Genomic DNA, 12,704 nt, shown 5'->3' on the forward strand with positions numbered 1-12,704 from the left:
CTGCCCGCACCATCAGGAAGGGCAGGCACGATCTGCTGTTCCACAGCCCCAGTCTCCTGGCTGTCCAGGCAAGGAACTTGTTGGAGCCTGCCACTGCTCCCTTCCGGCCCGTCTGCCTGCACCCTTGGCAAGGAAATCTAGCACAGGAGGGAGGGAGTGTGACGGGGTCGAGTCCTGACATGGAGCTGGGAAACCCTCACCTGCTACAGACACAGCCAATCGCTTCCAAGCAAGCCTGGAAACGAACTGGCAACCCTGGAGCAAAAAGCCCCAGAGACCATAACAGGGTCTACTGTGCTTTTAGACGGATGTGCATCAAAACACAAACCCTTGGGCTCTTTCTCAGGTAGATATCAGCCTTCATCTCCCCTCTGATGTACCTTCCTCCTCTTCTTCCACCTCCCAGAGTAAGGGCTGAATTACAGCCCCATACTCTGAGAACGAATCTATGCCTTGGCAATTACAACTGATAAGCCCCGTCCCTGCCTTGCAGAGAGCCCTTCTGTGAGTGCTACTGCATCTTCCTTCCCCCTCCACCTTTTTTTTTTCTTTAATATGCCAGCTGGAGGCTTGTGAACAGGGTATTAGGGGATTTGCACTGCATGCTGCTAAATTTGATATGTCCTTTAACAGGAGACAAATGGTTCACAAGGCTTAAAAAGTATTGACTTTTCTTTAACAATAAGCGCTAATGGCCTTCAAATAATCAATATTTAAAGTCATTATGGGGTTACACATTATACTGTTAAAATCAAGCTTCTCACTTTAACCCCATCATATCCTCCCAAGCCCAGAGCAGCGCTCTCCCAGCACGCTCCAAGCTCAAAAGGTAGGCTCTGAGCAGAGGCTGTGACTGGGGATGCGGGAGAGGGTCAGGAAATGAAGATTGAAACCGGCAAGGCATGGAAATACATTTAGAATGGATGGAAGAAGGGAAAAAAAGGGAATGCATGAGAGCCCTGCTTTCTTCTGCTTTGCATTTGATAGGAAGAGACACTTGAAACCCGAGGTAATAGGCAAGCAGCACACGGCTCCTTGCTGGATCGCCATCCATAGAGGCTGCTCGTGCCAGGAAGGGAAACTAAATGAAATGAACGGGCTTTCTAAAAATTGTATTTGGGATTTCCAGGCAGAAAGAGACAGTAAGTAATTGCACTGCCATTCTGGGACAGTGACTAGGCCTGGACACGTGGAGGGCCTGGTTTATGCCAGGGGAAATCTCTCCCGCAGAATCCAAACTAGAGATAAAACCAAATTAGTCAAATCAGATCAAGCTCTTTGACTCCTGCTCCGCATGACATTCACCCAGCTGGGATCTGGGGAGCAACCCAGTGCGAAAAAACAGAGAAAGATGGATGCGGCATTTAGAGCAGAGAAGGGGATGCGAGGCTGGAGTAGGGAAGCGGAGGACAGAGGACGCGTCCAGAGACGGAACGCGTGCAACGCCTTCCGTTTTCAGGGTGTAAATGCTTTTCCCTAAAGAGGGCTGAACGCTCATCTTTCCTGGGCTTCACACACGTCAGGCCAGCTTCGGCGAGAAGCAAGGTCTGTTCAGTTCACGGTCTACAGCGCAAACAGAACCGAGTTTGTCAGCACATACACAGAATGAGCACCTTGGGTAAGATCATGCCTGGCCACACGACTCCGGAACAAACAAGTACATGCCAACAAACTTGGAAGACAGAGAGCAGGAGCCAAACAAGCCTGCATCTCTGCAGGGCTCAGTCACAGGCTGGTTTTACACGAAAGAAAGCAGCCTGGGGATGGGAGTACTCCACGCTGGAGTTGTTACAGCGATACTGTTGTACCCTTTCCCCTTCCAAGTCTTTTTAAAACACCAGACTCAATAATCTTTTCAAATGAACCACTGGGTCCTGGCACTCTCTAATCCAAGTGTGAACCAATCTAGAGCAGGATCTAGGAAACCAAAACCATGCAACCAAATAGATTCTCAAGCCAGTAGCTTAAGCCTACTTCTGGCCAGAAGCACCTTTTGCGAGGCATATCGGCTTTACTAACTCTCTTTGACAGATAAGGAAGCTGGAGCAGAAAGGTGAAGGGGCCACTACTCTGCTAAAAGAGCCTTGGGACTCGGTCCCTACAAAAGGGCATTCAGCATGTCTGCGTGCACACACATGTGCGCGTTACCCCCTTCAGAGCCAGTTGCACTAACATCACTATACCCACCGGCCTGTTTTTGACCAGCAAAGATGGATGCTAACTAGTTGACAAAAGTATGGACGCACCTATCATCCCAAGTGTTCAATCGCTTCCCACCCTCTTCGCTCCTAGAAACCGGAAAACTGTAGATGCAGTTCCCACCAGCAGGCAAGGTCTCCACATTTTTGTCTCTGCAAGGAAGCAGCACCACCCAGGTAAATAAACCTGGGTCACCAGTGTGGGTTTCTCCCCCTTCCTTTGCTGGCCAAAATGGCTGGAGTATGGGGTGGCTAACTATTCTTGCCCACGGAGCTGCAGCACTTGAGAGCTGACCTGATCCCCGCAGAGCTCCCGATAGGAAGCTGAAATGGAATTTGAACACCAGGCCAAACAGCTCACATCCCCCTGCATCACGCATTATCTCCTATGCTCCCAGGAAAGGAGATGCCATAAATCTACCTACACTTGGCCTACGTACGCGAGCCGGCTCTCTTCATTCCCTCTTCCTCTGTCAGTGCCCACCTAAACCTTTTAAAATTTCCACACCTTCATAATAAACGTGCACAAAGGCTGCTTTGATTTACCTTGTTGACAAAGACCATGGCAGCCTAATACAAAGCCCAAGACTAATAGGAACAGGGAGACTGGAAGGCAGAAATTAACCCATACAGCACTTTACTGCTTTGCAACACAGGGCCATAGCTTCTCAGGGCTTGCCTAAAAACCTCTGTAGTGCTCTGGCAAAACAGCAAGAAATAGTTTGCACGTGACAGCTCCAACCAAGCCTTTATGAGCGAGAGCAGAGTGATACACACTGACCCTCAGTGACGCTCAGGTGGCTGCAGATCTCTGGGGAGAAACAACAATCATGCTAACTAACATCAAGCAGACTTGATGAGTCATGACCACGGGGCATAGTTGTAGCTTCCGGTTTGCCAGCAGGACTCCTCGGCTTTGCTAACTGAGGGTTATCATACCCGAGAGGTTGGCCAAGGAGGTAGGCCATGCAGGGAGAGCCTTCTCACACCCTCTTCGGGGAGGAGATGGCTGCAGAAATCCAATCAGTTTGTTCCACCATGTCTTGGCACAGAGGAAGAAGGAAGCAGAGGAGGTGCCCAGCTGGGTCCACCACAGCAATGTTTCACATGGTTTGTCTCAGATCTCCTTAAAGATTACTCTACCCAGGCATTTAGGGCAGTTCCTGTACGTGGAGTCCGGGGCGGGGGGGAACAAAACCAGGGCAGATAACGTGCTATATAAGCAGCGTTTCACTCTCTGCAGGCTGTTGGACAGAAACAAGGCCACAGAGGTGGGGAAGCACATAACTTCTCTGTTTTGTTCCTGCCAACAGCGCCAAGGGCCGGTCTTGCTTACATGCAGACAACTAGACCCTGACAAGGAGGTGCGAATACGCTCGCTCCACACGTTATACTGCTCTGCACTGAGGTGTTCAGAGGCTTCCCAAGCACAGAGCATGACTTGCTTTCAAAAGGAGAACCACTGTCACAGTGCAGCAAGGGAAACTGAGGCACTGAATGACGATTGCAAACTCAACCCGAGGTCCCACAGACATTTCTCTCAACATCCAAGGTAGGCTGTGCCCCTGCAAGTTCTCTCCCCACTGCCCGTCTTGCCAGGATTTCCCCCTGCCTTGCATCAATGTAACTATTTGCGGGACTACTTAGAGAACTGAACCAGGATGAAAAGCAGTGATCTCTTCCACCCCTAACTCCTGGCCTTCAATCGCTGTCCCCTGAGCTGCCTGGTAACTCGTCTCCCCATCCCACAAGTGGGGAGGAACACAAGCCCTAAATCCAGCCCCAGCTCACACTGCTAGATAACACCCTCTTCCCAAAAGGTCCAACGCTTTCTGGCCTGGCCTGGCCTAGCCTAGCTTCTGTCTGGCAGCGAGTGGCACGTACCTCTGGATTTGATACGCATCTACTTCGTTTTCTGTTTGCCCTTCCTATGCGCAGCACCTCCCCATAAGCAACCTCCACCCTTCCCTACATGCTTTCTCAGCCAAGCCTCCGGCTGGCCTGGCGCTTCTCCAGGCCACACATAGCTGGAGAAATTTTCCTGACGACTGGCTACGCTGAAACTCATCTGTCTCTGCGTTCCTGACAGGTCTGCCTACAATCCACATGGGCTGCATTGGATTTTACGAGGTGGGTTAGCCAAAGTGCACCCTGCAGGAAAAAGGTTTAGCAGGATGGCCCAGCCCCTACCTGCTGTACACCTATTGGTCAGAAAGAGGGAAAAAGAGATGGATCGCCAAGGCTATAAAGTGGAGAAAAAAAGCCCCAAACCCAACACGCGCACGTATATACATGCTGTAAAATTAGCATTCTGGCCTGCCATCCGCTCCAAGACAAAAGCCAGAAAAGTCTAGATACTGGAGCCCTCCATGACTTGTCCCGTGATACCCAAAGGCTTTACACCCTCTAACAGCCAGGCCCTTTCCCACTTCTCCTGTCCTCTGCTAGCCTCGCCAGAAATGCATGCAGCTCTAATTTATTTTCCCTGCAAAGTTCCTGATTGTAGAGGGAATTGCTCAGGGCACCGAGCAAGACAAATGAGCTAGAATTTCCTGGGAGGGAGTCAAGTCAGCTTTCCGCCACTGCTGTCAGTGGAAACGGCAAGCCTCACCTCCCTCCTTCTCTAAAAAGGAAACTCCTTCCCGCTCTACGCCGCGTCAGGGCGTTTGTTCTCTCTCGTTCTTACCTGGGCAAGCTATAAAGCGCTACGTTAAACAGCTTAGTTTGCTCTGCGCAGAAGGATAGGCTAGAGTCTAGCACCTGCTCTAGAGACCTAAAGCAGAACCGAGCTCCCACCAGGCAGCCAGCTGGGGACCCGCGGGCACAAGCGCCGAGGGGCCTCGGCGGGGCAGGCGCGGGGCGGGCGCCCGCTTTCGCACCGCCGCGCCAGGCTGCAGCCCTCGGGGGAGGCGGTGAGGCATCGCCGGGGCGGATCCCCGGCCCTCCCCTCTCAGACCGCCGCTACGGCCCCGCGCTGGCTCCGAGGGTGCAGGGCACCGACCCGCGGCCCCCCCGGCCGTGCCCCCGCAAACCCCGCCCCGGGGCGGGGGGTGAGTCGCGGCCGGCCCTCCCCGCGCCCGCCCGGCGGAGCCGCCCCGCGGTACCTCTCGGGGAAGTGGGTGTCCCTGTGCTGGGGGAGGCCCTGCTTCCTCCGCTGGCTGGAAGAGTTGCTGGCCGAGGGGATGTGCGCTTCCATCGCGCCGGGGTTGCGCGCCGCCGCCGCCGCCTCTTGCCGCGCCCGGAGGAGATCTGGGGAGAGCCAAGGGATGAGCCGCGCGCCGAGCCGCCCCCAGCCCGCTCCCGGCCCCCCGCAGCCCGGCTCGGCAGCCCGCCGCCCCGGCCGCTCACCCGGCCCAGCGGGCTCTCACCGGGACCCGCCTCCGCCGCCGAGGGAGTTGGGCAGCGGAGGAAATTGTGCAACTACGGGAGGGGGTGGATTGCTGTTTAATTGCCTTCCTGTAGGAGGGAGGGAGGGAGTCGGGGCGGGGGGGCAGAGCCAGAAGGGAGAGGGAGGTTTCCCCGGGCGCCCGCCCAGCGGCACCTGCCCGCCCCCGCCGCCCGCAGCGCCCGGCCCGGCGGGCGACGCCTTCCCCACCCCAGCGCCGGGTGAGCGACGCCTCCCCCGGCGCCCCTCGGCCAGCGGCACCGGCCTCCCCCTGCTCTCCTGGCCCGGGACCAGCCGGCCCTGCTGTCGGGGCTGCCGTGCTCCAGAGCACCAAGGAGTATTGCTGGGAACCCCCCCCCCCCCCCCGAAACCAGCTGCCCCGACCGCGGGGGACGCGGCAGAGGGGAACGGGGTACAGAAAGGGGCCCCCTCCAGTCTGACCCACAGCACTTTCATAGGAGCGTAGGCTGCAGCTCAGAAAAGAGACGCATTAAGCCTTCCCCCCAGGACAACACAGGCGGACGGACCCATGAGAAGGTCAAGTGACCCAGACGCAAGTACCGGCTTGCGCTGCAAGAGGCTTTTTCCAGAGTCCTGCTCTTCCACCGCTAAGCAGCTGGGGTGCCTTGTTTATTTGAGGGCACCTGATACACAACTTGCTTATACAATCCCACTACAAAACCTGTGCTGCAAGTCGCATGACGCACAGCGTTTGCACACGCACAGATGCACGCTTAGAGGAAACCGCCTCCATACGCTCGCTGTGTACCACTCTGCAGAGGGGAACAAAACGCAGCCGGGAGGGGAAGGAGAGCAAGATTTATCTTAATGAGCAAACCTTGGTCAGGATCAGCTTGTATAGCGCCGCTTCAAAGCGCTCCACATGCAATAGCATATTAGTCCTCCCCTGGCAACTGATTCGTAAGGCAAAGTCAGCGCAAGAGTGCTGCGCAACCTTGGCAGCGATACCCTTGCCCTCTCCCTGCTTTCCTTTGCCAGCATGCTACGATCCTTTCGGCTCTGGAGTTCCCAGCCGTGCATGTTCCCATTGACCACGTGACACGTCCAACCCAGTTTGAACCCCACCAGTTAAACGTTTTTTGCGGTGGTCAGGGCTGAAGCCCTAGGGTGGGACAGCAGGTTGGGACGGAAACGCTGCCACAGCTGCTCTTTGTGTTGTCAATAAGCGGGACTTTGGCCCTTGAATGTTCCTAGCCGCGTTCATGTGCGTGCACCAGCTCCCCAAAATGAGGGAGCAAACATTAAAACGATCTACAATTTTGAACTGCAAAGCTATGTAGGAGAGAGTGAAACAGCAAGCCCCATTAGATCACATAAAAAGCCTAGAGAAATCTCCAAGCCAGGGACCATGCACCTTCGATGTTTATAAATTAATTATCTGAAAAACCCAGGTCACTCCTTATTGCCACAGCGCCTGTAATTTAGAAGTCTGGCGTGCAGCCAGTTCCAGAAGCTGCATTGATCCTGAATGACCGCAACACCCCCCCCTCCTCGCCACGCACACCCTCTCGTCTCCTCTTTCTCGCCCTCCTTCCCTCCGCTGCGCCCCTGCCTCCTCGCGCAGCCCCCCTTCCCCCCCCCCCCCGAGGAGCCGTTATTTACAATCCTGCGCTCTGACAGTTGGGAAATCAGACTGATTGACAGCGGGACGCTGGCGGATGGCGGTTGCAGGCACGGAGGCAGACTGAATTCAGAGCGCGGGCTGAATGCCACTGGGAGAACGGGGACGGAGAAGGGGGGCCGGGGGGGGGAGGAGGAAGAAAAGCAATTAAGGGAAAAAAAAAAAAGAATTTTAAATTATTAACTTTTTTTAAATTATTAATGTTATTGGTGCCTCCATGTGAGCCCACAGATAAACTGCGCTTTGTACTGGCACTAATAATTTATAGCTCAGCCAGAGCCCTGTGGTGGGGAGACAATCCAAAATACACTGAGTTTTGTCTTGTCAACGTTACACGAGAGAGCCTGTCTGTGCAGGCTCCTTTTCTCCCTCTGCCCACCCCAAAACCTCAGCGTGACCCCTCCCCCAGCAAATGCCGAGGAGACAACTTAATCATAATCATAAAAAATACGTCAGGCTTTTAATGTAATGAGCTACTTTACTCATTACATGGGGGGAGAAGGGGGCGATACCAGCTGCTATGCAGCACGCGCTCTGCCTGGATGCACGTGTTCTGCCTGTCCACCGGCCACCCGGCGCTAAGCGGTATACACAGCTGTACATCCCTATACAGGTACATAAAACACGTTTTGTGCAGAGTACGTGCTTCTGTTGTATTCAACACGGTCTACATAGACCGGCGTCTGTGGATATTCAGCATTTGCATTCTGGTACATCACCCTTTTGTGCACGATGCATGTTATATACTGTCCTTTTGCGTACCGCACTTGTGTTCACCGCGTGTACGCGTGGAAGCTCCAGCCCTACGGTGCATGACGTTGCCCCATACCTAGGTGCTGTACTTGCAGGAGCTCTGCACCTCTTCGTAAACGCGTGGCACAGCTGAACACCATTTACAAAGGCTTGTGCCACGTTCACTACAGCGTGTGTCAGCACACGCTTATGCCATACCGTTGCTGATGAGCAAATCCTTACTCTAGAGCAAAAGGGATCGCCTTCCTACCGCCAGAGACGCCAATCACATCAGAGTGGAAGGGAAGACAGCCTCTTCGTTAACCTAACAAGAAGCCCTGGGGATTCACACTGGCCTGGAGATTCTCCTCCAGTTCCTGCTGGATGCTTTGCTGATGCTGCTTGCGCTCCCTCTCTGGCTCAGCCAGGCAGGTACACGCCAGCCCTCCAGGGCCTCGGGCAGGAAGCAGCACAGAGGGTACAAACTCTTGCACTGCACTAGTTTTCAGTGGTGCTTCAACCCTCTGCCTCCACGACTGGAACAGCGTCAGCTCTTCTATCACCCCTGCTCAGCCTGATTCAGACAGCTCCGTCACTTAGCCAACCCCTCTGTAACTTCTCCTGCATCACAGGGCTCAGGTGCAACGCATAGTTTTACTCTGGCCAGAGCCGAGCCTGGGCCAGCACGCTTTGCTCGTCTGAGGGAAGACTGGGTGTCCACACAGGCTGAGGACTGTCAAGCACGTGCAGCGTTGCAAGTGGCTCCAGCGCTCTGTAGAGCAGCTCCCAAGGTGGCTCCCGTAACTGCCTAGTGCCCTCTTTAGGCACTGCATGGGATCCTGCAGCCAAGCTGGTTTCAGCCGTGCTGCCTCCGCGACTGAGGGCAAAACCTATTAGCAATTCTCCAGTTCATGCAGGAACCAGTAGATCCTGGTACTGCAGGAGACCTCTCCCCTCAGGACACCACTCAAGCCCCAGGACAAGGCAGCAGCATGGGACAAAAGCACCTGTTAACGTGGAGGCTGTTTTAGGACTAGGGTTTGGGTTTTCCCCTCTTTGCATTAACATAACTGTACAAACGCCAGCCCCTTTTAAGAAGCAAAACGGTGGCACGTTCTCTTGAGCATAGATACCAGCGCAGAAATACTCCTGTGCTGCTAAAGCCTAGAAACAGCAGACAGGCAGGTATGGCACAGCTACGAAAGCAGAACATGCAGCGTACACAACAGGCCCCAGTTAAAGGGGGACCAGGGACTCCCTCAGCTATCCACAGCGCCCAGCTGAGCATCAGAGAACTGCACCACCCTGAGGAGGTCTGGGGACAACGTGTTATTGCTTGAAGCTGCTACCCACAGGATCCTTATGGCAATGCCTTGATAAAGCCCTCATCACGTGAACGTATACTGGGTATAGAAGAGGTTCTCTCCTTTTCAGTAAGGCCTCCCTCACTTTTCCACAGCAGATCTGGTTTCAGCTAGTGAAGGACAAGATTAATCCTTGGTGAAGTAAATACAGTTCCTTTCGGCAGATGACACCTGATACCATGGATGATCCTGTCCCACTGACTTCAGCATTTGTCTGCTGAGCTGTCTTCACAGCATCTTCGCTTCACCTGCATATTTCAGTTGTTCCCAAAAACATAGGGCATTTAATTCTTATGAAGGTGAACGGTCAGTAACATCAGCTCACGCCATCTCTGCCTGTAGCAACTTCTGCACAAACTTTCCAAACCTAACATCATCAACGCTCAACCAAATCCCGCAACATCATCTTGCTGCTTCCGATCTCATCAGCAAACGCCCAGAGTATTTGGTAACGCCGACATCGCACAACTCCCTGGCATTACATGAGCACTCATTCCCCTTGCTCTACACTGTGATCCAAAGGAGAGTTACTCTGGGGTTTCTGAATATTTAGACTAACGCGAACTCTTGAAACGAAGGAAGAAAAGGATCCCCCCAATGCAAAATACAGAGCCGCAATGTTGCAGCTAATTCACTGCAGTAAACAGATGCTGAGCCCCCACAGGTATCTACAGAAGGTACTGTCGTTTGCAGATGACTGAGAACAGATGCACCCACAGACATGGTAGGACAAAGGGTCTGTAGGTCCCCCTTAGCAGCATCTGTATTCACCGCACAATAGACATGTGACACTGCAGCCCACACCTCCTCCACACACGCACGCAGCAGTTAAAGTAAATTCTTACAAGACTTGTATTAAACGGTAATTCCAGCCCCTTGTCTTCCCATCCCTAAGAGCCTGTACCTCCATGGCTGGGCACTGCCATGCTGTTAGCCAGCTGGTAGAGACGCTGCTGCTGCTGCTCTTCAAACGTGCTGTGTTCGTTCAGTGCTGACATCATGCGTCTGTAGTGCTCTTCTGGGGTCATCTGAGTCACCGAGTCCTCAAGCAGAGGTGTGTGGGAGTTTTCTGAAGAGCAGAAAGATTTGGGTTTTTTTCCCCCCCCCAACAGAAAAATACTACAGGAAATTAGAGGTACATGGATGGGGCAAAAGAATCAGAAAAGAGATGGGGAGGGGAAGTTAGCACCATCTCCCACAACTATCTCATACGCACTGAACTTGATGCATCAAGCTGCCAAACCCAGCTATCTTCATGGTTTGAGATGTACCACTATATGAAGCGAATACACACCCACCACTCACTAAACCTCCAAACATGCAAACTATTTATACACAGAAGAGTGTACAGCCTCAGCTGCCACAGCACATACCAGAGCACACATACACACGCAAATTTTTCCTTGCATCTAGCACAGACATAGAGCCTACACAGACATATAGCCTTTAGCCTATGCAAAAAAACAAGAATTTGTGAACTTTTTTTTTTTTTTTTTAAGCCAAAGGCATCACATTATAATCACACAAATTTGCAAGCGAGCAAGCTCACTACCCCAAAGGGGGCAAAGCGGACAGGCAGGATGAAAGACAACTGAGTTCTCACCCTTCCACCTCAGGGGACGCAAGTTCTTTTTTCAACTAACACCTACTCCATGTTTCTGAACAGGGCTTGGAGGAGACAGCTAGAGACACAATAACGTGACCTATCACTAGAGAGATGTTCAAGCACCTACTTTCCACGAGGCTGAGAACTGCACGACAGCCCGTGATGACAGCCCACCTGACAGTCCACCTCTTGGAGGGAAGTCACAGAAGCAGACTGTTTCGGACCCGTATGCATGGCTACGCACCCTGGGGCCGTTACAATTGCGCCCAGCATCCCTTCCTCTCCATCCTCCTGGTGTGACGGCACGTGCAGGTCTGAGGCTCCCTGGGCAGCAAGGATCCCAATCTTACAACCAGGGAGGTAAAACCACAGCAGCTTTGCGTTTACCGTAAGCAGAACTCACAGCAATTACCGTTTCTCTGCCTTGGCAGTTGCTGCTCTAACGTTATTTTATCGTGCATCTTCCCCACGGGCAAAACCTTTTCATTACTCGCAGAGCAACTCCCAATAACTATCCAAACAGGCAGAAGGGGAGGGAGGCAGTGGCGAGGGCTCCCGCTACGCTGCGGTCACCAGACCACCTTACGGCACGCGCCCCAGATTCTTGCTCCTTAATCCACCTCGTTTCCCCGTCGGAGTCCTTCAGGCCCCACGGCAGGCGGCTGCGCTCCCAGGTTGCCTCCAAAGTCAAGGTGGCCGCCCTCAGCACAGGCCACTTATTTCACACCAGTGTCAGCACTGCTGTAACGAGCGTGCAGGTACTGGACAACCTGCTGGGAAAAGTGCTTTGGATCTCTCCGGGGAGAAAGGGTGCCCTAAGCCAGCTGAGAGCGAGCCCACAGCAAAATCAAGTGCTCTCCAAGAGACAGCGCTCACAAAACGTGGCTCTGCCACAGCAGCTTAGGGGCCGTCTCGCTTTTGCCCCAGCAGTTAGGTGCCGTCTGTCCTCTGACTCATGACAGCACTACACATACGTGCTATTCCCTCGTGCAGTAAAGAAACCATCTCCTCCCCAAAACATAAGAAGGGCCAAAAATCAACTGGAGCTGCACAAAGCTCCAAGAAAAGAAAAAAAAAAAAAAAAAAAGGTGGCGTTGCATCAGCAGCTCGCAAGGCGCTCTTCCCCCGCAAGAGGGAAATGACTTTGGTCCCCTCCAACTCCGGTCACCGCAGTGACATGCGTCTGGATCGTAGGGTGCACAGGCTTCGTGTGCAGTTCACAGCCTGCTTCAAGCCAGCAGGTGTCAGGAGCTGGACCCCCGCCCCGTACCGCGGGGTGCATCCCGCACAAACCTGACCCGGAAGAGGAAGGCTGGACAAGATACAGCCACGCTGTGTCCCCCCGCTGATACCCGGGCCTGCAGGCCACTGGGGAAGGGGAGTCAGCGTTCCCCTCCGCGTCCCCCTCCCGCCAGGTCACCCTGCGGACAACGTTTCCTACGTCCTTGCTCTCTCGGCTCGCCGCCATCTCCCCCGGGAGCGCGCCGCCTGCTCCAGTCCCCTTCTGACGAGCAAGGTCTACGAAAGCACGCCGCGTGCCACAGTCCCGACGTAGGAAAATCGACGAGGTTTTCTTCGCAGCCGGGTCATTAGAGAGGAAAAAAAAGCAGGGGGGAGGGGAAATAACACCGAATTACCATAACCTCTATCCGCTCAGCCTCGGAGCGGATTTGGGGTGCGAAGAGGGGGGAGACTGCGGGCGGCAAGGGTAGGCTCAGAGGAAGGAGGAGCCTGCAGAGAAAGGCTGGATTTCCACCCTTAAAACTTGAAGATTTCA

At 53.8% G+C, this 12,704-nt stretch overlaps 1 protein-coding gene across 10 annotated transcripts in view; it reads right to left on the reverse strand.

Annotated features, from left to right (window-relative positions):
• Positions 1 to 12,704, reverse strand: part of SAMD11 (sterile alpha motif domain containing 11) — a 258,540-nt gene that overhangs the window by 20,191 nt on the left and 225,645 nt on the right. For all 10 annotated transcript variants that reach the window (XM_068916038.1, XM_068916039.1, XM_068916040.1 and 7 more), the window contains 2 exons: positions 10,226 to 10,390; positions 5,303 to 5,447 (listed from right to left, as the gene is read on the reverse strand). In XM_068916038.1, the coding sequence (XP_068772139.1) occupies positions 5,303 to 5,447; positions 10,226 to 10,390 (310 nt within the window). The remainder of the gene's footprint in view (positions 1 to 5,302; positions 5,448 to 10,225; positions 10,391 to 12,704) is intronic.

Source organism: Struthio camelus, chromosome 21 (genome assembly GCF_040807025.1).
Source record: "Struthio camelus isolate bStrCam1 chromosome 21, bStrCam1.hap1, whole genome shotgun sequence".
In the NCBI taxonomy this organism is placed as follows: domain Eukaryota; kingdom Metazoa; phylum Chordata; class Aves; order Struthioniformes; family Struthionidae; genus Struthio; species Struthio camelus.